The following is a 25005-nucleotide window of genomic DNA, read 5'->3' as shown; positions in this document are numbered from 1 at the left end:
AAAAAAGAAGATTCAAGAAATGCAACAACTCTTCAGAGCGGAAAGAACTGCTGAGAAGTATCGTTGGCAAAAAATTCGAGAAGTGTCCAGCTCCTCAAGTGATGACGACTGTACAACAGCCATTCATCGTGATGAAACCGGAAGTGACGTGCCTTTTGCTGGCGATGGTGGTCACGAACTATCACAAATTGTTTGGCAGACTGATAAGGTCAATCTAGCGAAAGATGACTTTGTCCTTGTGAGATTTTGTACCAAAAGATCAGTCACCTTTTTCGCCCATAGAGTTGAAAGTACTGACGACTTCGATATCCTTGTAAACTTCATGCTGAGCAGGACGACAGCCGGAAGTTTCACTTTCCGCTTCAGCTAGATAAAAAGACCGTTCCGGAGACCTACATCGCGTCAAAATTTCCAGAAGCGCAGACAGTTGGAGGAATGAAACGACTGTTATTTTGCTTTATGTTTGATGTGGACCTGTCGGCATGACTAGGCCGACAGGTCCACATAAAAGATGTCTCGTCTCATCCCCTTTTAAAGGGAGAGAATTGTCTTGTTGAAAAGCATTGTTTTAACCTTCCTATTTGAGTTACCACGCCGTGCTGCTCAGAAATTGGGGAGAACTGTTAACCTTACATTTAGAACCCTTCAACTTAATTTGTTCCCATGTGTACATTAAAAAATGCAAAGAATCACAGTAGTAAATTTGTCCCATACCTTCCCACACCCCCCTATGGTCAATTTGAAGTGAAAGCGGGTGAGATGTTGTTCCATTGTGTTTAATTCGCTGTGCTAAATGTTCCGGATTCTCTTCTTTTAATGACTATAAGGTGTAATAGGAGTGTCGTGTCATCCCAGCGGCATTTGTATCGACCACCTTACAATAAAAGAAGTAACTAACCAAGCGATAATAAGTTCTATCTTCCGTTGTAAACATTAAATCACAATAAACATTTGTGCAAAAACTACTCGAGGCAGTGCGTGAAGTGCGCCGGAAAACGTGCCCACCCTTGCAACATCTGCGGTCACTGGCAGCCTGGCGTGAATAGTTCCGAGCATCAAGTTATCGCGCTGCAACTAATGAGACTTTTTCATTAGACAGTAAGAACGTCGTAGAGCCAATTACGAATAAAACAGGGGGAACAATTCATACCTAGCGTTTCCTGAGCTGTCAACAAGCTGTCAGTGACACAATGGCTACAGGAACATGTCTCCGACTGGTGCGTTTACCGCGTCCAAAAAAGTGACCTTTCAATTTTTATCTGAAGACGCAAATACAAGCACCATGCTGTCACCGACCGCGATTATGGCGGTGTCCCAGCAGGGGATGGTGCATGTTCCAGGCGCCTGTTCTGCTGCAGTATCGTTCCTGTTTGACAGTTGACGGAAGCCTCAGTAGCCAGGAGTTCGCCGCGACGACAGCGGCACTCGTGTTCGCTCGGGCTATTCGCCGGCATTTCTACGCCCAACCACTAGAATCGCGACATCCGAGATGGGATGACACTCCGACTTGTGTGCCGTGGTTTGTTGCCACTTTGGGACCACTTTTGATGTACGTGCGGTATAGGACGCTAAGACGTGTTTCGGGCGTCGTAGTAATGCTGAAGCGTCCATACGAGGAAACTGGGGGCCTAAGTCAAACAGGACTTCTGCGTCAACGTTCCACTGGGACTCATGTTCTGACTGATTGAACACGACTCCCTACCCGAACCCACAAGCAGCACTTGTGGGCAATCTTTGCCCAGTGCTGTCCTCTTTTAGGTGATGAAAGTTCGGCTCCTGCCGCCTAGGAGGTTTTGCTGTAGTTTAGGTCGTTCGTTCCCCTGCGTATCCTCAGTGCTTTTCAATGTCGCCTCCGTGATTTCCTAGAGCCCGCTTTATACACTTTTAGTCCTCGGAATTGACTACGGCGCACCAGACGGCGTTCAAAGCTTTACAAAAAATATACTGCTGACTCGTTAAAAAAAACAAAAAACATATATATATATATATATATATATATATATATATACAGAGAGAGAGAGAGAGAGATGCGGCCTCCGCGGTTTATGCTGCGGTGCATTAGCTTGCTCATTTTTTTACTGTCATAAGGTGTGACAGGACGTTAAAATGGTCATAGAGCGATTTTTCTACTTTCCCTAAATAGTACTTAGAAGTTAGAACCACTCCCTAACATTATTAATTGAATAGACTTGTCTTAATGTGTTTTTTTCTAGTAATGGCAGTCGCCAAAAAAAAAATATATAGAAATATGAGTAGAGATGCCGCGAAATTCGTGCGAGCCTGAGATTTGAAGATTCAACCAAGGGTTCGAAAGGTTTGAAAAGTTTCTTGACGTTGAACGTATTACATGAAACATTCGATAATTTTCGAACTTTCGGGTTGCTGGTGCTAAGAAATTCAAACGTCTTCGATATTCCAATTTTTCGCGGTATGAAATTTGACATTTTTGACCTTTCGAGCTCATCACGCTAAGTAATTCGTTCAATTCGAAACTTTCGTACCTGTTAATTTCAAAAAAGTTTGATAAACTTCGAACTTCTGAATAAAAGTTTGACGGCGTTCGAACCAAGTTTACTCCCATAACACCCATAGGTTAAAGGCAACAAATACAAATAATATCAGATGTCGATATGTGAAGTGGAGTTGCAATTTAACGAGAGTCTTATTTAGCTTTGCGACCTGGCGCATGAATACTACACATTTTTCTTTCAACTTACGCACAGAGCCTTTCCCACGCACAACTGCGTTTGCCTCGAGGTAACCTATGGGTTAGCAGATCCCTAATCTGCAGGCTTTAAGGTCAACCGAGGCGCTTCGCTGGGAGCATCCTTCGTAGCATGATAACCGCAATAACAAAAACGACTTGACACAACAAAAATACCAATTTAATTAAACTTCGCGCATCCTATGCGGGAGGCATCTTCAATAAAGCAAAGAGCGAAAGATAGTCGCAAGGAAAGTTCGGCTATTTGGGCATGAAGTTTGTGTACATGTCCGGAATGAGGCCAAAGTTCTTGTTGACCAGCGATGAGTCACTTCCGCCTTTGTCGTTCTGAAAGAACCGAGATTCCAGCAGCTTTCTCGGTCCCCACTTTTCTCTCCCTTGCCAAGGTCGATGCTTTAACAAAGTCAAATTGGTGGCCTGACGTCCATGCATGGCCGACAAGCTCGGATTTGAAACTGGTGGCGTTCGTGGCCTTGCCGACTTTTTGTGTCTTGGGTTTTATAGGTGTTTAAAAAAGCTGGCCTGTCTTGTTATGCTATCTTCAAGTGTTCTTTTAGTTTTTTTTTTTTTTTCGTCGCCGTCTCTCCAATGCATAGGAAGCGTCACATCCCCTGCAGTGCACCTGGTAGATTACGCCCTTTCTGTCTCTGAAGGGATGAGGTATTTTGGCTTCGAGATAACGTTGACTTTGACAAGGCATCGACCTTTGCGAGAGAGAAAACGTGGGAACCAAGAAAGGCTGCTGGAATCTTGGTTCATCCAAAATGAGAAAGGCGGAAGTGACTCAATTTTGTTCAACAAGCACCTTATCCCCCTGCCGGATGTGTACACATACTTCCTGGCTAAATAACCGAACTTTCCGTGCGTTTCTTATTTGCTCTTTGAGTTACTAAAGGTGCCTCCCGCAGGGGAGGCGAAACGTTTTATTAAATTGTTATTTTTGTTGTCTCAAGCCGTTTTTGTTGTCACAGTTATGTCTTCACCCGTATTCTGGATTAGTTTTGCGCCCTTCATAGCATTAGATGTTTCTGAACTCAGATCCCCCGATTTCGTCGAGTCAAGGTAAGGCGCGCGCGGCGCGCGACGCCGATGCTCTACAGGGTATGTTGAATCGCCGCTTTATTATCATTAGTATTGAGGCTGTGTTTTAGAGCGGACAATATCTCCATTCCTTAAACAAGAAATATTTCAGGCAGCATCAATACCGTTACCCCGAAAGCCTGGATGTTTTTTGTGCATGTGTTGTCCTGCGTATATATGTTTGTGCCAGTAGTGCATTTAGGCGACGTTTGATCGCATTGCTGCTAGTTTCAAAATAAGCAGAAAGTACGTTCACCTGACCGCCTCAGCTTTTCAATAAACCGTTCAATCACTTCAGCACTTGTTTCTTAAGTTACAACAAATAACGAGTAATACAGGTAGTAGTACCAGTACCATAGTACTGAGGAGGAAGCTTCTACCTCAAAAAAATCGAAATCCTAGATTTTTCGAACATGAATCTTAATTCGAAATGTTCGAATTTTCAAACGATCTGTCGAAAAATTCGAAATATTTTGAACTTGAACATTAAAAAACCCTGACATTTTCGAATTACTCGATTTAGAACCTCAGCGCGGTTCTGAAATTGCGAACTTTTCGACTTCGAACATTAAGGAGGTCGAAATTTTCTTAGCTTTCGATCTCGAACTTCGAGAGGTTCGCAGAATCCCAAGGTGTGAGCAGCGTTCATCACCTCTACTAGGAGCCTGAACAAGCGGCCACGGGGCCTGGTGCCTATCCTATGCCGCCAACGTTATTTATACCCACGCGCTGGGGTTTTCCAAGTAGAAAACGAGTGCAGAGCTCCAGACATTGTTAGAGTTCGATGGCTCTTATCAAAGCAGTGCTGAGATATGAGCCACTACACGAGTGTTCGCCGAGGTATTGCTTTGTTACGAGCCAAAGCCAAGTGCCCACGGATTTCTTGTAGACGGGTGGTTTCGATCGAAACAATTACCTCATCAAAATTTGCGAAGCCAAGGGTGAAATAAATAGTCTCCATTCATCTCCTTAATCACACCGCTAAAAAGAAACTTCTTAATCAATGACGGTTTGTGCGTGTATACTTTGGCCAGCCTAGGAAGAGTACGCCTCTGTAAAGTCTTGAACATTCCAAACTATTATCGTTTCATTACCCCCTTTAAGAGTCCTAAAAATGCACAACTATACGACCACCGGATCGACGCCTTCAGTAAACTTTTTTTTTCATTATTTATTATGAGAATCGACATTAGATTGCATTCGGTAAGACACCAGTCGTCCTATCATCCCGTCTCGATTGCTAACATCACTGATATTGTTTTGTTTAAACACGATATTACTAATATGTGCAATATGTAGTTAATATCTTACAGCTTTCTTCCCTCTTTAATGTACTTACCTTGAGGATATTTGAAATAAATGAATAAATGAATGCAAAAACCAGACTAACTTTTTCCTGAATGAGCTTTTAAATGGATGCTGAACCGGAATCTGGATTTCATAAAGCACGGCGACAAAAGCGTGCAACGGGATGCTACAAACATCAAAACATCACTCATTCAACGTAGTATATCAAAAGGATGACCGTATTTTTCAAAAAAAAGAGGCGCATTTGACAGATATGTTTACGTCTTGTTTCTCCGAGAAGAGTCGAGAAGTAGAGGGAACTGCCTTGCGTCTTTTCCGCCTCTTCGCCTTGAGGGGGCAAACGAAGAGAGGAAGAAACGAGATATCTCGACGTTACGCGCCTCGTCGGCCTCGTTCAAGCTCGACCTTTTTTTAGAGCGCAACTCTTAGACGCCTGTTTCCGGATTAAGCGGCGTCGGCGTAATCGCGCGGTGCATTATGGGACGCGTGACGCCACTGATGACGTTATCGTTCACGTCATCGGCATCGCCATCGCCACTGATGACATCAGTGACGTCATTGATGACGTCATCAGTGACGTCATCGGCATCCGCATCATGATCGCAACTGATGGCGTCATCAGTGACGTCACTGATGACGTCATCGGCATTTGCATCGTCATCGTCACTGATGACGTTACTGATGACGTCAGTAGTGATGACGACGTCAACAGTGACGTCGCTGGTGACGCCACTGATGACGTCATCGTCATCGTCACGTGACCTCATAGGGGTCACGTGACCCCGTGAAGTCACATGACCCAGTAACGTCCAATGATCCCCGTGGGGTCACGTGACCCTCGTGAGGCGGCAGCGACGCCGCTGGGAGGCAGGAGTAGCTGACAGGATGAGGACGTGAGGAGGAGGAAGGAGTACTCGAGAAAGGAGTACTCCAACAGTACTCGTAAGGCGATATCTCGAATCGACGGCCGTATTTTGGAAAAAAAATATGAAAGCCGTTTACAACTCCCTGTAATGCCGAATTAGAGCGCAGCTCTTGAGGAGGAGGAGGGAAGGGTACTGAGGGGAAGGTCCTAGCGGTTGTCCCTGAGGACATCCTGGGGGTGGTCCTAAACGTCGTCTCCGACGCCATCTTTGAGGCCGTCCTAGAGGTTGTCCATGAGATCGTTCTAGAGGTCGTTCATGACGTCGTCTTTGATATCGTTCTCTAGGACGCAGTCTTCGACGTCGTCTTCGTCGTCTTTCTTGAGGTTGTCCTAGACGTATGCTATCGCGATTCATATAGAGCCAACAATAGTGGTTTCTGCTGCAAATTTTGTTTGGTATATTGTGTAGAATAAAACAATAATGGAAAACGTGCACACCACGAAATTTTAATGCCAACACAAGATGCAAAAAAAAAGGAAGACCACAAATGGGTGTGATGTAGCGTCATAGGCTGAATAATATCCATTTCAGCCGCCCCAGAGATACCGTTGCGATCACATCCTCCCACAAAACTTTCAAGGTGTACTTATTATGCCATCGACCGTTAGAAACTAAGAGTCTGCAACCGGAAGTGCATGCTGAAATAATTGACTAGACGATCTTACTGGCTTAGTGCGTGCATATCTGTCGCATTTAAATGCATTCGAGCAAATGGAAAACACAGATGAGAATCCTCATGTTTTTCCTCTTTTTTTTTTTCACTGACTGTTAACATGTTACAAGCACCTTATAATGGATACCGCTGTAACAAATTAGATCGATTTACAAGCTCGCACTTTTATGTTATATATTAAAGGGTCCCTGCAATCCTATTTAACCATCTACCTTTTTTGCTGTTTTCAAGTCTCTTGTGGTTCGGGCAACTTAGCGGTTGCGGAGAGAGTGACTAAATATCAGTGCGTCATATTTTAAACGGACGACGAGGAAACTTTCTCTTCTTACGGGGGCGCCCCGTGATGTCGAACGCGCGCGGCATGTGACGAAATCGTGACGTTTTGGTCCTGGTCAGCCGGGGAGAGAGAGCTGCCCGGTCCCGAGCAGCTCTCTCTCCTTCGCCTCAGATCCCTTCCCCGTCTTCCCCTCCCAGTCACCGCGGTCCGCGGGCGCAGGAAAAGGGGGCCGAGGACCAATGACGTCATGAAGGAGGTCATTTTTTGCTTCTTTTTTGTGACTGTAATGTGATGCCTGTAACTTTTAAAATAAGACGAATTTCGAGGAAAAAGAACACTTAGTTTCTACGTTCAGTGAGCCCAAGTTCGGTGGAAATTAAAAGAAAAAAAAACGTAAAAAAGTTGTTGCACGGCCCCTTCAAGCACTTTTTAACTGAACTATGTTTACCACAGAAATTGTTCAGTAGAACAACGCGACAGTCTACAGCAGAAGGTACGCCCAAAAAAGCGATAAAATGGAGTAGTAGACTCTAGTAAAAAATAGCTAAAACCATCAATGTGGCACTTAGTTTTTGGAAAAAAGACAAAATCCCTTGATTCGAAACGAACTCTAGCCCAGCGTTAATACAATTTTCGCAAGCGTTGCGAAATTTGGATAGCAATTTCTTGAAATCGCAGTTACCATAGTTTCGAAGGTACAGCAAACGACCCTGGATATATTTTCTTGTATTGGCTTCACCTAAAATGTGTGCGACGCAGAAATAGAAACGCAGGCAGCTAAACCCATCATCTGGAAATATTAAAGAAATGCAAAACCGTTTTCTTTCTTTAGAAAAGGTCGTGAGCCCTCACACAGAAATATTTTACGTGAATCAAAGAAGCTACCCTAAAAACTGGCCACTGCTTGGTTAGTGTGCTTAGGTTTCAGAAAAAAAAAATAACTATCAGAATAGCCCTAAGTTCGAAAAAGTGTGTTAAACAAGTGACGAGAATTTTTTATTATTATTATTATTGTACGGAACAAAACTAGTCCCCCTATACCGAACTGCAGAGAGTAAGCGCGAAACGAGGAACGAAAATATTACACAAGAGGTGTGGGGAGATCGGCACCGACCTTCCCAAGTTTTCGTGTGGGCACATCAGCAACAAAGTCCTTGAGAGTTCAGCGTCGTCGATACGTGCAGTGTTCAACAAATTACACATACAGACACCAGAAACACGCACAGGCGCACACAAAAGTATTCACGACTTCAGAAAATATGGACCGAAGAATCCATGTTTCATGTGGGGAGGCACTGATGTTGGTCGACACTATTTCTAAATTCTTGTTGGGAAATGACGTGGTGAAAAGGAGCTTCTTTTTTAATGTTGCAGTGGTTGGATTTGGAGAAGGTTAGGGGTCTCGGCGTTTCAAACGTCTGGTGTCTTCATCCTCTGAGCGACTCGTGAGGTCGGTTCACTTTGCGCTCGAGTGGAGTCTGAAAACCAGAAATACACCGTTAGGTCCTATCATATGAAGGTTCATGTTTTCATTCCATTCTGCGTGTTTACTGGGAGCATATGCCCTCATCCCCTTTTACTGTGTCTTACTTTTTTGCTTTTGAGCACTGATATTACGCACGCGATGTGGTCCTACACAGCTTCTAATATGTTGTTTTGAAACACATTAGCAATATCAGTTTATTTTTTTTTTATTTGGTGGAGAATGGGTTTTAGCTCCGGCACCTTGGAGCCGATAAACAACAACACTGCGTGCATATTTAAATTCACATCACTTCCGGTAACTTATTTGTATTAAACCAAACGAACAATATGAACTTTCGCCAGGAATAATCTTTTTCTATGAATTTTTTTGTATATAGTGACACATTGGGAAATTCCAGAAAGAGGGAGCAAGTCAGACATCCATGAAAAAAAAATATTCACGTAAATTGTATACATACTTTTTAGTTGATCTTTGTGTGGTTCCGTTGACTCTCCTGCTACGCCCGTGCCTTGGCGGCGGCCAATACCGCAGTGACCGCCGAGAGAGAATTCCACATGGTGTGACGTCGTTGCAATTGACTGGCTCCCCCAACCAGGCTTCCTGCATACAGCACGTAGAGCGAAGGTATGTAAATATATTAAAATACGCCACATGGACAATTGCGACGCAATAAAAAAAATGGGACACTTTTATTAGGCCTAGCCACATCTAGAGCAGACTTGTACGTTGCGAGTTGCAAGTAACTGATTGTGAAAAAAATTACATTTTACTGTAACTTTTGAAGCTTCAAATTTATTTTTTCTGTGGTATAATACAAGTTGCAAGTAACTGATTGTGAAAAAATTACATTTTACTGTAACTTTTAAAGCTTCAAATTTATTTTTTTCTGTAGTATTGTTCACTGTATTTTAATTGCGAGTTGCAAGTAACTGATTGTGAAAAAAATTACATATTACTGTAACTTTTAAAGCTTCAAATTTATTTTTTCTGTGGTATCGTTCACTGTATTTTAATTGCGATTTTTATGTACTCGTTTGCATGTAATCAATATTATGTTTACAAAAAAACTAAAATTATTGAGTTGAGTTCTTTTACGTAAACAATCGCCCTGCCAGCCCGTGCGTCACTCGTCAATATGGAACCAACGTTGGACTCTTTTTTTTACCCCTAAATAACTAAAAAAGAGACAGCAAGATACCAGAAGGATTAGAATGTCACCGCGCTGCGACGTTTTGACTGTCGGACTGTCGCGTCGTAGAAGACTCGGAATCGGCCGTCGAAGCACTGTGCAGCCATGAACTGGTACGCACTATTAGTGCCCCCCCCCCCCTTCCCCCTCCCCGCCCCCCCCCCCCCCCCCCCCCCCCCCGACAGGACCGCTCTTCCCTCAAGCGCATCCGTCGAGAGGGTCTTCAGCGTCGCAGCACATGTCTTCGCCAGGAAATGTGTGAAGATCACTGACGAGAATTTCGAACGACAACTGCTGTTGAAACTTAACATGGTGTTCATGACAAATCGAAACAAAAGTTTACCATTTTGAACATATATATGCGTTTGTGATTTCGTAATACAAAATTTGAAAGGTAAGGTGAACAGTAATCAATTTCTTTCTGGTAGATTTCGTTCTTTTTGTGATACAGTAATTTATTATTGTAATGAGTTACACCTTTCAATGAAGTCATTTTAATTGGTTCTTTTTCTTCAGTAATGTACAAAATCGATCTAAACAGCTAGTGTGCATTTTTTTTAAAGTATTTTTTGTTTATTATTGGACGGATGTTCATCGGCATTCAGCACGTTACACGATTTACACAACTGTTACTTTCGATATATATATATATATATATATTTATTTAATGCCTGAAATAACCAGGCAGTATCTAAAATGGGCCGTAAATGTCACCGCCTGGCACGTAGCACCGTAAACTCTTCGTTAAAGGTGTTTTTCAGAGGTCGGCTTTATTTTGTAAAATTACAAAGCGTAGCTTCTTTTCTGCAAAAAATGGGGCCAAAATCTTGCTAGGGTCAACGGCGGACGTAAACGTAGAGGACCCAATCGAGTGGCTGGGCGCGTTTGGCGCTTGTTTACATATGACTCGGCATATATTTTGACTTTCGGCGGTTTCGTAATACTTTGGTACATTCGATGTAGAGTTAATTCATCTGCTTATTTACGATATAGATATAGATGGATATAGATATAGATATATTCCAATTCAGAAACAGAGCGTTAATTGAGCAACCCAGGTGAATCCAGTATCCAGAGGAGTGCTTCCTTGAACCGCGACAGAGCAGATTGTAGAATCGTTCTTTGTTTTCCCACAATATGCTACGCCAGATGCAGTACATGGATGTCAACCTGTTTCTTAAACGTAATTGGACATTAAATATCCTTTCGATTCAGTGAGAACCATGGCTTTAAACACTCCCATCCGCGGGCAAAAGTGAGATGTAACCGCCGGCATTTGAGTAGCCTAATGCCAACTCAGTGGTTATAACTTAAGGAGGTAATTCAGATAGTCAGACATATAACTATAAGGACAATTTCCAGTTTTTCCTTCTTGGGGACAAATAGCTCTTATTATTTTAATGTCTATATTTACGGGAATTCTGATTGTCTTATGTATAACCGTCGTAAACGGTTCCATGGTCTTCGAAAATGCGAATATACTTGTCGAGAGACGCAGGCATTCGTTATGTTATAAAATGAACCACCTCAAATTCCATCAAATAAGGAAATAAAAACGAAGTCGAGTGAACCAGTAGTCCAGTAATTAGTGACTTTGAAAAAAAAATTGAATATGACATCATCTTATTCGTTTCCTAGGGTTAAAAATATAAAATTATATAACGCAGGAACTAGAACAACATGTATATTATACTGAAATAACGACAGGAAATATCCGCCGATCGTTATCAGAAAATGATACAAAGAGGTCAGCTTTCACACGTACTTTGTTAAGAGAGCCAATGTAAATGTATTTGAGAATAGATAAAATAAAAAAAGAGATGGGAATTTTTTTCATTTTTTAATAGGAATTTCAGTTTCAACAATGATTCCCGTACTCCAGACTTTTCTAGGATGATCGATTTAGTAAATAATTAATGAGGTCGTGCCTCTGAGTTCCATGGGCCAGCCCAAGTGAACTTTCGAAAACTGAAAACGCTGAAAGCTCAAAAACTAAATTACGCAATCAAGGCCAGACAAAGGCAGCGAAAAACAATAACTATAGTGAACAATTCAAGTTATAACGACGTCATTGGAGCGAAAAAAATATTAAAAAAAACAACCTAACATAGAGAAGCTTTTAAAGAACGGCAGGGATGAGAAGCATCCCTTTAATAAAGCTACACGGAGGACAGAAAAAAAAATGGACGCGACGGTCCGTGCAAACGTGACATGGAATAAGAACTTCCCGTTTTAATTAGGCTCTGCTTGCCTAAGTGGACGGCAGAACAAAGAGTCGGGAAATAGCGCCAAAGAGAGCAGTGTACTCCCCCCCCCCCCCCCCCCCCCCCCGCTCCGCCATCGCAAGGAGCCTAACACCAGGGTCCAATTACAGCCGCGTCCATAGTCCGTCTTACGCTAAAACGGACCTCAGCCGTCGCTAAAAGCCATCGCAGCCAATCAGGTGGCGCTTGTTGTGCCACGTGATTTAGCGCTTCCTGTGTCGCTGCGCCTAACCACGACTGCTCACTTCGCACTCTCTCAGGGTTGGACTGGCTCCGATGGCTCGTAGCGTCCCCAGCAGTTCGTCCTCCAGTGAGACGAAGCAAAGGGCTTGGACATTCTGTCAACGCCGAAAGACTGGGTGCAGCTGTTTGCACGGCGGGTGCGTCAATACAGAATCCACGTCAGCTTCCGGGCCTTTATCGGAGCGGCGCGCGTGTGACTGGAATTAGCTTCGGGACTTTACCGAGAATTGCGGTCTTCCACCGAGGCCGAGATTGGTAGTCGTGAACTTCGGTTGTATAACTATTTGGATGGCTGACATCCGCTCTATAGCGTTCGTGTTACCAGCATACACGTTTTTCCCGTTTACAAAAATCACAGTGCACACGTGCTAAGCCACATTCTGCCCGCGCTTTTTCGCAATTAAACGGCCCATGAAACAAATTCTGGGTTGTGATAAATCATTTTAGATTGGGATTTTACTAATAGCACATCGTTCAGTGGACCGAAAGAAAAAAGATAGAAAGTCAAAAGGCTGACTTTCAGTGCGAAAATTTGAAAACACAGCGGGCTATTTCGTATCTCCTCCCCTTCGTAAGCTCTCTGCCTTTTCACTGTGATACATCCGCGATGCCAAAAGCACGACAGCGGGTCCAAACGCACGTCACACGCAACCGGACCTCACTCATTCCCTTCACCCATTAAGCTGACATTGTGGTGGAAGCTACGCACTTGCCGGACCAGTCAGCCGCCTCCCTTTCATCACCTGACCTCAATCTCTGCGCGTGGGTATGCGCGAAGGAGCGTGATCACGTGGCAATGTGGCTGGCCCAACGAGCACGTAGCTTCCACAGCACTGCCAGCTTCGGGGTGACCGAAATGAGGAAAGTAACTTTTGTCTGAATTTTGAACTACAGGCTAATTTTCTGGGGGACAATGGCTCTGTCCAGGTACACAAACCAGATTCCGAGCAAGAGGTCCTCTTTTTGTCTTCTTGAACTGTTTGGTGGAATGCGCGATTTATGAGTTCAAGAGAGAAGCTAAACAAGAAAAAGTTGAAAAGCGTTTCATGACCCCTTCAAAAAAGCCAGAATGTGCGCGTGCATACCGAACAAACACAGCAATGAAGGCGCCCTAGTACGCTTTTATGGAAAGGTCGCTTCAAATTATAATGTAGAAGTCAAGCCTTCGATTAACGAGTATTCGGGAATTTATAACCCCTCAGCATTTAATCTGCACAAAAAAAAAAGAAAAGAAGTATGAAGACGGATGTAGCCTACCCTTTTTTTAATTGTGGTTTTTAAAAACTCAAGTCGTATAAGAGTGGACAAAGTACACTTTCAGCAAATTTACAGATAGTTTTTGCTGGCACGTCTCGAGTCCAAGGTGCGATATACCCAAATATTAATTTATATTCTATAATTCTTGATTTATAAAATATAAAATCGCAGAAAACAACATGGACCAACGAGTAAGACGACACATGGCGCATAGAAAAGAGTCCGTTGTATAATAAATGTACTGCAGCGAATTGGTTAGTAGGGCCTTGCGTTATCTTACTTCTTCTTGGTCCTTGCTTTCGGTGCTTTAATAGTTTTGAAACTCTCAACAAACTAGCCAAATTAACCACTTTGCAATAATGCTCGAGCCAGGTCACCCCCAATACAAAAATATTAAACACAAATGCCCACGTGATAATCCCATTTGCGCGTTTTCCCTCGTTCGTCGAGTGGATACCGAAAATTCCACAGTTATTTCCCGCACTTGTTTTACGCTAGATATTGAAACGTCGGATTTTATACGCGGGGAGGTCACAGTATTAAATCGACAAACAGTTAGAAAACTCGAAAAGGCAATTCCGTCAGTGAAGAAATCCTTCCCATGCTCACGCCTCAGGTCGACTCCTGGCGATCAATAGCTTCTCGGCCAGCCGTAATAACTTTCGTTGCAGGATCACGGCTCTGTTCGGTGCTCTCCGGGCAATGCTCATTCTTTCCATACCAATGCATTCTCCGAGTTCTCCTCTCCTCCCGGGTGCAGATGAACGTGGCAACGCTCGAGATTGCGGGCGGAAGGGGAACAACGCCTCCAACGGAAATGCTAGTCGAGGTTATCGGGAATGCGGCTGGACGCACTTCCTACAGCCCGACCCATTATTAAAGAGACGCGGAGAGGCTCGTCTACCAAGAAGAAAATGTATCCTTTGTGGATTAGTTTAGAATTTTGGGACCGAAGCAGGAACGCAAGTGCTTTGTAATAAATTCCGCAATAAAAAAATTCCACCTTTAAGGAACCAAGAGGAGCATTAAGACGCAGCTTTCAGTACCCTTATTTCAAGTATACCCCTTTTAATCGAAAAATAGGGTGGTGGAATACCCTTCAATTTTAGGCGGTGTAAACGAATCTAAAAAAAGAGAGCTGCTTAAAAAACAGCGTCATCTACCTTACACCCGATTTAAGAAGCTTTAGGAAAGGTTGTTTTAGAACATTGATTCCAAAAAAATATCCATAGCAATAATTTTGATTTAGAAATACATCAGTTGAAATCCGAGGTAGTATGTTTTATGTGAAATATTTAACGATAACAAAGCAACGCACTTGTGCCCTTCGCAAATGCAGACGCAGTCACAGGAGAATCTTTCAAATGTTGAGTGGGTGCGGCTTTGGAGCAGTGAACAAAGCCGTGACTCTGGTCGTGTGTGTACTTCATAAAGTCTTCATTTACCGTTTCCGTCCATGTGGACTCTGAAGGAGGTGCGGGTTGCTTCTAAACAAGGTCCTCGTAAAAATATCTGGGTGATGCTCTTAACATTGCCAGTGCCCTACCTTCACGGTCGTACCAGTTTGAGCATGAAGGTGATCGCCCTGGGTGCAACATTATCAGCGCCTATAGTATCATAGGGATATCAGCTTTTGTTATGACTTCTGCTTCTTAAGGGTTAACCGTCCATAGCATACGGTTGTTTTGGGGAAAATGATAACGTATTTTTGCACGCTTTTTTTGCTTTTAGTGTGCTAGAATATTTTGGTAAGAAGTCGCCTCAAAAAGCACTGGTCATAACAAGTCGCCCAAAAAGCTATAGTCATGGCCCATGAAATATATGATTATCTTTCCATTACAAGATATAAAGTAAAGAAACAAAAACAACCAGAACAATAGAGAGTGTTCACACCAATGGTCAAGTACATAGACGAAGACGTCCTGAGTCGTGTTTATATCTTAGTCTTTGAAACTATGGCACATGCAGTACGTGAAATAAACCAACTTGACAAACAGGCTACATTAAACTAGAGTCGCTCTTTACGTCGTTTCAAAAATAATTGACAAGGAAGGAAAACATTATCGACGCGACCAAAATGAGGAGAGTTGCATGAACGATAGCTCTGCTGCGCTCCAAGTTTCAACTGACATTTTCCTATGGCATACGCTATGCAACTTTACTTAGTGCATTATTTCGATAAAGTCTAGAGAGATGATTCTGCTTAGCCTTGCAAGTTGTCATAACACGAAGATCGTATTTCTTGAAAAGCATAGACCTGCCGTGAAGGATGGCGGAGGCAAATTCTACAAGGCACTCAGCGTCGTGGCGGTAATCCCTGCGGATGTATCGCCTTTCAGAAGTGCGCCGAGTTTTTGAGTGTTCAAAATCCGTTCCTGCGTGGCTCCAAATATTCCTAAAATAAAATTCGACTCAAATATGATGTCTTCTTTTTTTTTTTTTTTTTTCTTGGGGGGGGGGGGGGGGTTGAATCCGGTGAATAACTCTTAAAAAATCGTCACTTCTTTTTAGAAATTAAAGAAAAATATCGAGAGATACAGCGTCGCTACGTTTTTTACTTATGGCGCGTTTACACTTACGGCTTCGCGAGCGGATCCGTGCAGGAGGAAAGTGGATTTTGGAGACGGGTGGCGAAATTGACTTGTCGAGGGCGGAAAATTAGGATATGGGTCCCGAACTAATCCAGATTTTCCGCCCGCGACGTGTCAATTTCGCCAACCGGCTCCAAAATCCACTTTTCGCCTGGGCAGACCCACCCGCGCATCCGCAAATGTAAACGCGCAATTGGCGTCCTTCCCATTTTGCTGAAAGCGGGATGCGGAATCTTAGCGCAATTAGGAAATAGTATACATTCACATGTTCGTAAGAACAAATGGTTAAGTTTTGACCCGTTATTAACCATCATATTCTTCATGCCTGAACCAAATTATTTACAAAATAGGCTTACTTGAGGACTCAGACATGCGGTCATACACGAAAAAATAGCCTCGCGAATCGGAGTAGCCCAGCTCCACCACAGCGTTGGCATGTGATGTTCGACTCGCGATTTGATTTTTAGACCGGGAGGAGTAAAGGGCTCCCTTAAAACTAAATAGCGTCACTCTCAATCTGATGTTCGGTTATTGGGCGCATGCGCAGTTAGGGTGCATACTTATTGAGAAACAACCCACGTGACAACGCTAAGGCTGTAGTTTCCAATTCTTGCCCAACTTTTACTCGCTCCAGACTTCTCGAGACACTGGAAGCTTTACCTTACGCTTACGCGATTAAGTCCGCTCATTAAAATTACCGCGTGCAGTTGAGGCGGTAATTCGTAAATACTGGGCCACACCACCACAAAAAGAAATCGTCATTGTTATCTAGGAACATGTTTTTTTTTTATTATTTCCTTTGTGACCTAATGTGCGCGCACTGTCGCCGATTCATTTGATGTTTTACAGCTACATAACGAGGTGTACTGTAGGCTCTCGGTTTTGTCGTGCTCTTTCTACTGTCTTCAATACGACTGAAAGCCTAGTTTTCTGCTTTGAATTTATTTGATGTTAGACTAAACTATACTTGCGCTTGTAATCCTTTTTCTTACACAATGTTGGCATCAAAGTTTTACATGTGCCACTATAGAACCGGTCACGAGGCGCGCACTCAAGTCATAATCATGACACCAAAACTACTGTTTAGTTAAATGTAATATTAATTATAATTAAGTTAATGAACTGAATACGATCATACGTGTGAGTGTCGATTCCGCAAGAGTGGAAAAAGGCGAACCGAAAAGACAAAAATCTTAAGCACGCAGGACACCTGCCTAGAGAGCTAATCTTCACAGCACACAGGCAATGCCTCCCGTAGACTATATGCCTGTCGATCGGAAGAGCCGCCCAAAGCCGTCGTGTCCTCCTCTTCCTCCAACGCCCGTGTGCGCCGCGAGACGGCGCTTCTTACGTTGTGAGGCTATAGAAAGCCGATGGTAGAGTGGGGAAAACACCTTTGGGGTGGGGGCGACGCTTTCGGCACCACCTGGCAGCTCGTATTGCAGACGCTGCCCATAAAGCATGTGACCACAAACGAGCAGTTGCAAACTCTCTGTAATACAGGCTCTCGGGAGGCTACCGCCGGGGTCACGTGGTTTATGGGCCACGTGTGCAATACGAGCTGCAAGGAAGCGACGAAAGCTTTGATCGTCTGTGAACGTCTCCGCCTTTTCCTGCTGCTTTCCTCCTCGCCACGCGAAAAGGCAGCGCATGCGCTCTTCCGACCGATCGCCGCAGGCGATTTCCGCCATTAATTTCGAAACGTTTTCCACCGGTTGGAGATGGACGCTTTCTTCAATCTTGCTCTCTATCCTGTCCCAACGACCCAACGAAGGTGGCGTTGCTTTTCCTAAAGCAGCGGGGGTAGCGCGCAACTTTTCGGGTGGTGAACCCCATTGCATTTTTTCCCCGTCCGACAGGCACGGAGAATACAGAGGCATTGGCACAGGTCGAGGCATTTCCTCGTCCTTGAGTATTGCAAAACTTCCTTCGTAGCTCGCGCTGTCCGGGAACCCTGCAGGGAAGGAAATTATCGGGCATCTTTAAATGCCAAAGTCTTACCGGGTTCAAACTCTAGTCTCCGCTGCCGCTTGAAGTTCGTCTCCGGGATAGAGAGCACGCACTCGAAGATGTGTCCGAGCCCAGCCTCAAGGGTTCGACTCTCCACGACATGCGTGAGACGGACCTGGTAGGCGCCGTCGGTCTGTGCCACGCTCGGAGACGCGCCCAGGGCCCTGGCCGCCAGCTCCCGGCCACTGCTCTGGTACAGGAAGAGCGTGGGCAGCGGGAACACGCCGTCCACCTCGCACGAGAGCTCCGTCACGGTCGGCGACAGGCGCTCGTACGAGAAGTCGAACCGCTTCGGCGGGGCTGTGTGCCGACGATTATCGTTTTTGACCAGGACCATGCATTGAAGTAAAAGGAGAGACAAATACATATATAATTTTATTTACTATTTCTAATAATGGACGTGATCGTCAAATTCTTGAAACTTATAAATGACCAGAATCAAGATGAACTTGAGCACTCAAAATATGCAATCTCATTTATGGTGACAGAAACAGTCACCCGTGATCAAGGGGCCGAGTTGGCCCCGAGACCTCGGTATCTTTGCTTTTATTAAAGTGTGGTTACAGTTCCAAGTTTAGGTTTTATGCCGCTCATAATCAGACGGATGTCTGTCAAAAAGTTTTACGTTGAAGTTTCTTTTCTGATAAACTTTTTATTCACGTGCCTCTCAGTCAAAGATTTGTGTTTAAATATGTACTCCCGTTTCGTGACATACACATAAAACGAAACAACCAACTTTTTTTTTTCATAATTTCTTTTTATTTAATGGTGCAACACAATTCGAAGGTGTATAGGTGTATTCCTCAGTTTGCTCCGATTTGTCAATTCCCATTTGTCAAGCCAATCTGAACAAACTAGACAGTAAAGTGTTTACTCAAACCGAAGAGATAGAAGAGTGCTACAAATTCTTTCTGCGAGTACCATATCATTCAGATATGCTGCTCACTGGGAAGTGCACACAGCAGAGAGTTTTAAGGCAGGTAAATCTCAGGTTTCGTCGAGTACCCGCCCCCTAAGCTGTGTTATCAGAGACTTAGTTCTCTGCCATATTGCTGTTTGCGCCATTGTCAAAAGCGTGCCGCGAAATTTGAAATTAAATAACTTTGCAAGTATATTTCTTTGGAGACAACGGAGTTTTGCATTAAGATATAGAAGAGCAGCAATTTCGGCAAACAATTTAAATCACGTTTTAATTAACTAAATAGGGCTTTCTGCAAACCCTCTTCGCGAATAATAAAACAGGCGAAACTATTGTTTTTATTATTTGGAATATACCTATTTATGAATTTGGCTTCCGGTTATTCCACTTCTTTCTAGAGCGCCGACCGAGGGACGCAGTACCTGGGAAATAAAATCAGAAAATCTATATTTGCCTCACTTCGATAGCTTTCAAAGTTATAGAAGAGGTCCCCGCCATAATTTTCCTTTCGCACATTAGCCTACTGCCAACGACTCTCGATCACGAATCCGCTCATCGACGCCAGCTGCTTTCTATGAGCCACCGCCACTCGGTGCCGCCAGAGGCCTGCCTGCGAGTGCAAGTGGCGTTAATCTGCGGGGAGGGTTGACTTGCTAGTTTCCTCGCGCAGCTGCTATATTGCCTTATTTTTATTGTCGACTTTGGGCGCATGGCTAATTCGGTGCTGACGGTCGGGAGGGATGACACCGCCCTCCGTAATGAAACGTGGGCACTAATTGCGCACGATATCGATTCGTATGCATGATTGATGGAGTTTAATTGAACGAACAAGACGACCTCGAGGTCATCCAGATTGTTCGCAATTGTGTAACGTGTCTGGTATTTGGAACCCTACCGAGAAGGCCGATTCAGTGCTTGCGTAAGCTTGGAAGTCAGAAAGCCTTCTCTTTGGAGATACTCGTGGAACGGCTTCTTAGCTCCGAAAAATAATCAAGAAACCGCGACCCGCAACGCTCCAGCGCCCCTGTCACAAATGTACCGTTTGGGGCAAAAATAAACGAATTTGAATTTGAGTTTGATAGTCAAAGAGGGCAAGTCTTCTGACGTGACAACGTCTTCCCCAAAGAAACGGAAATAAACCTCACTTTAGGCAGTTCCACGTGATCTACCTCTGGCTGTGAATTTCGAACCCCATCTGAATGAGCCACCCGTAGATTGCGGTGACATGCTGTCACTCTGAAAGTGTTTCCCGTTAATGTAAACGTGTTCGGTTTTGTACAGTCAATCAACCACACAAAAGTCTACATCTCCAATGATCCCCTATACTCGGCGACAACTTTTTTTGGCAATGCAGTCGAAGTTGAGGAGGGCCCGCGCACAGCCTTATCCAGCGCTCGAAGTGGGATAGGGAACGCGTGCCTTTCACCTCCGCTGCATTGCCAAGGAAAGCTGTGGGCGAGTGTAGGTAATATATTTTGCATTCCTTATTCTTGTGCGCGGAATTGTCTCCCGTCGCAGTTGTAAACTGTGTAGCAACACCTGGCGAGCCAAGAGAAAAGAAGAACGTGTAAGGTTCGGGCAACAGGCACGCTCACCGAGGCACGAAAAAAAACGAACATTCCAACATCAGCGACCTCAGCTCTTAACCCGGCCGCAAGCACCGTCATGTCTGGTTCATTTAAATAATGTGAATATATTAGTTGAAAGTTAATGATCCATTCAACTGTTTACAAACATGAACCGCTGCTCGAGTCCCAAGCGACTTCCGGTCGCTGCGTCTTTGCAAGCCTGTCAAGCTTGCTTACGACATTAGTGCTAGAAAGCATACATTCTACAGGGTGCGGCCGTAAAAACTTTCATATTTGGGACGCCTAGCAAAAATCGAATTTCAAACGTACATACCTGAAACTGGGCACAGGAACATCGTTTATTCCAAAGTTTTTTGCCTATTTTTTTCAGACGTCAACTCGGGAGTAGCGTAATAATAGAAAGATAACAAAAATGGCAGACGTGCATTTCCTATGGCCTATACCCGCCCGTTCGCCGTCTGCTATCTAATTCGCGACGGCGCTCCCAGGTGGCGCACTGAACGCAAAAACGCGGGAAACGCTGCACGAAAGGCTGGTGTCGAGCAAGATAATCGCGATGAAAAGTGATTTTACCGAAATATGTGAATGATTATGCCCTTTTACTTGAAATTTAGAAACTGGCGGACGCCCTCGTTTAATAAATAAATGTTCTAAAGCAGACGAACGTGTGTTTTTCTTTGTCGTCTGCTTATCCGTTGACAGCTCCGCTCCCGGTGAAAGCTCCACTTTGGAATCAAGAGTGCCGCTGCTGAGGCATCTTGATTGTTCCTATTTATTGTTTTTGTAGCACTATCTTCTGCAGTTATTATCAAAATATTTTCCGCGCCGCCCTGCGGTGCCGCAATACTCGGCAAGTGAGTGTGCCCAGGCAGTCAAGTGGTACGTGGAGCGGAACTCGGTGGCCAAAGCACAACGAAAATTTCCCACTGCATTTCATAAACGCCCGCCTTCACGCTCGACTGTTTTGAGTGGGGCGGATCGTTTTGTGAGTGGAGAAGACTTTAAAAAAGAACAATCCAATCAGTGAACGTGAGAGCCTGCTGAAAAATAAGGAGCCCATTGAAGCGGTGCTTGCTGTCTTCGAGAGCGACCCGCAATTGTCAACAAGACGAGCAGCTGTAAATAAATGATCTCGTCGCATCATGGTGTCTTCATGCTTGCATGACGATCTGTCAGAACTTGACTTGAAACAGGTAATTTCAACAATCGTTCATATATCTCGTTCAAATACCTTTCTATCGCGATTATCTCGCCCGACACCAGCCTTTCGTGCGGCGTTTCCCGCGTTTTAGCGTTCAGTGCGCCACCTGGGAGCGGCGTCGCGAACCAGATAGCAGACGGCGAACGGGCGGGTATAGGCCATAGGAAATGCACGTCTGCTATTTTTGTTATCTTTCTAATAATTCGCTACTCCAGAGTTGACGTCTGAAAAAAATAGGCAAAAAACTTTAGAATAAACGACGTTCGTGTGCCCAATTTCAGGTATGTATGTTTGAAATTCGACTTTCGCTAGGCGTGCCAAATGTGAAAGTTTTTACGGCCGCACCCTGTACATGGACAACATAGTGGGAGATTTAGCGAGGGCATTTGGCTGTACGATTTAACGACTTTGAGGAGACAAGTTAGTAATATTGGACACATTTGAACATATATTGCGCCTCTTGGTTCCTCTGGCGTACGCTTGGAGAATTGGCGGTTAAATGTTTCATCAACGTTTCAAGCACCGGTGTTAAGGTGGGCTGTGTTCATTGTTTTAAGGAATCGGAAGTTTGCTGAAACGTAAAATTCTGGAGCACCGCCTGATGGTGTGCAAAGAAAAAGGGTCTGTGCCCGTCAGTTGGTGTGCCAGGAGTGTGAAGACGTGAGGAGAACGCGACAAATCCTGCGCGCTGATAACAATGTTCCTGAGAAAAAGAACGATAAAGAGAGCGAAAGAAGAGAAAAAGAAAGCAGACGAAATGTTATGCGTGTTCGTTTGGCCGCAATAAGGTTAAGTTGCCCGAGGGCTTGGCAAATTTTTATTTTTGTATATAATGCCCGATTCCCGTCTCTTTCTGCGAAGGAAGCTAGACAATATCTAGAAAGCTTACAGGCGATGTATTGCTGTTTTTTCTTCTTCTTCATATTAAGGCATTGCCAGCGATATGCCATCGGGATCACCAACTGGAACCACCAATGTCCGCGTCTATGCCGCGCCGTTCTGACGCGGCACAGATGCATGGAGATTTTCCCTCTAGATTAATATATTAAATCTATGGTCGGCGCTCAGGGAGGCGGTCTTCCGACGCTAAGTCGTAAACTGTATAGCCGATCCCGGAGGCAGTGCAATACCCATTTATCGGCGCTGGGAAAGGCGCGAGGCCATATCGCCGCTGAAATGCTACGATATCTAATTTCCCCTATCATCGGTCTATAATCAATCGCGTGTGCCCATCAATGAGTTTCACCTCCGAAGATAAAATTTAACTAGCGTTTGCATCTGCACTTATTTCGACTGCATGTGTGATTTCTGATTGAATACTCATTTGCTGTGGCTTTACATTTGTTTTGTTTGGTTTCTTGTGTATCGTCCAGCAGTATAAGTTTACCTCATATTTAAATATTTGTTTCTTTCAATTGATTTTGTGACTAACAAATAAATGAATTCCATTTCATATTTGTGTTTTATCCCGTTAATTCCGTTCTATAAAATTTAATTCGATACACTCAATACGTGCGTTTAATTTCATAGACGCGGGACGCACACGCTGTTAAGCCTAAAACTTGCGGCCGCGTCGTATACGTATAAACTTTGGAAAGAGAATTTTCAAGTATGTTTTTAGAGTTTATTTATTCGAGGAAACGGGTGTCTCGACGAGATATTTTAGACAGGTCTGTACAAGGATCAGCGTAATTCAATCATGATTTTTCCCCGCTGTTCGTACTGATTATTTCATAATATATTCGCTATCTTTAATACCTGGCATTTGTTGAACCTTTTCTTCTTACTTTTCCAGCTTATCTCGACAGCAGCATATATGGCATGACAACGCAATCCGGTTTCGCTAAACTGTTCTCATTCTAGAACCACTTTAATTATGCGAAATATAATATCTTAAGAAACTCACATATGCATGGGCGTACCAACCGGGGGGGCAAGGGCGGCACTCACCCCCCCAGTTCTCAGAGGGGGGGGGGGGGGGGGGCAAGGCATGTGTGTTGCCCCCCCCCCCTTGAAACAGCCGCCACTGGGCAGGGCAAACATTGGCCGGCGGCGCCTAAGGGATACCAAGGGCGCCACCCCCCCCCCCCCCCGGGCGCTTGAGGGGGGGGTCTGGTTTGTCCCCCCACCCCCCACTCAAAAAAAGGTTGGTACGCCACTGCACATATGTTATTTCTTTTCAAGAGGAAAAGAAGAAAGGAATTCAATGGGTTTACCTTTCCAGAGGGCGCGATTGTTATATATATAAAAAAAAACGGCCCCTGCAAATACTTATGAAGACCTTTTCACGAGAGAAATTAAGGACACCGACATACCTATATGTAAAGGCTTTTTCAAGTAAGTTTTCTTTCTTTTCTTACAAACATGGATTTTGACGGCTTGAATCAACCTTCAGCCTATAGGAAGGGCACACAATAAAAAAGTGGCTCCACTGATGTAAACTATTTATTCAGCTAAATACACGTACTTATTTTTTTTTTACAAAATTCATAGCAAGATTCACGAGACTTATGAAATCAACAACATAGTGACTCACCGTAGACCGTCATGAGCTTGGACTCGGCATCCTGGCTTGCGAGTGAGTTTACGTGGCACGAGTAGCGCCCGCCCAGTTCCGTGGTGGGGCGCACTAGGTTCAGGGCTCGAAACTTGGTGAAGCTGTTGCCGCTGGACAGCGAGAAGTCCAGGTTCAGCCTCCCTCTGAGCTTCTGGGACACGTGTCTTTTGTCCAGTTCGGGGATCCACTGGTAGATGGGCTGTGGGTCGTCGTTGAGGAACCACTTGACCACGAGTTGCTGGTCGTCCTTGGCCACGCTGTAGACGCAGTCAAGCAGCACGGAGTCTTCGGTGCCGTTCTCTACCCACTTGGGCACAGAAAGGTGGAGAATGTGCACGCAGCACACATCTGCAACAAGAAACAATACACACCTATGTAGGGCTATGCACCTGTATCGCTAGTAGCCCCATACAAGTGGAGAATTAAAGAAAAAAAAACGGCGAATTTGTACATATACGTTTTAGGGTTTTGACGTATTTTGAGGAATTCGTGACTGATAGGCGGATGCATTTTCACCACCAATCATCCACCGATACGTCACTTACGTCACCATTTAAAATGTAAATGCAAATGTCCAGCCTAGGTGCCCAGAACTCTCTTGCCAAGGCGACGCAAGCGGACAGGACAGGGCTACCGCTGCCCATCGCGTTCTCATATTTAAAGAAATCCCAAATGTTACTGTGTATCAAACAAAAATTTTGTTTTCTGAA

The 25005-nt window shown here is 44.3% G+C and overlaps 1 protein-coding gene across 1 annotated transcript in view; it reads right to left on the bottom strand.

The window, feature by feature from the left end:
* Nucleotides 1-6464: 6464 nt before the first annotated feature.
* The window catches only part of LOC121835595, an 85434-nt gene continuing 66893 nt past the window's right edge, over nt 6465-25005 (bottom strand). Inside the window, exons 2-5 of the mRNA XM_042290037.1 lie at nt 24275-24643; nt 18021-18329; nt 8933-9075; nt 6465-8467 (exon numbers count right to left, since the gene is read on the bottom strand). Of these exons, the coding sequence (XP_042145971.1) occupies nt 8972-9075; nt 18021-18329; nt 24275-24643 (782 nt within the window). The 3' untranslated portion in view covers nt 6465-8467; nt 8933-8971. The remainder of the gene's footprint in view (nt 8468-8932; nt 9076-18020; nt 18330-24274; nt 24644-25005) is intronic.

Source organism: Ixodes scapularis, unplaced genomic scaffold (genome assembly GCF_016920785.2).
Source record: "Ixodes scapularis isolate PalLabHiFi unplaced genomic scaffold, ASM1692078v2 PGA_scaffold0__279_contigs__length_252992795, whole genome shotgun sequence".
Lineage (NCBI taxonomy): Eukaryota > Metazoa > Arthropoda > Arachnida > Ixodida > Ixodidae > Ixodes > Ixodes scapularis.
The sequence above is the reverse complement of the archived record's forward strand: the minus strand, read 5'-3'. Positions and strand labels throughout refer to the sequence as shown.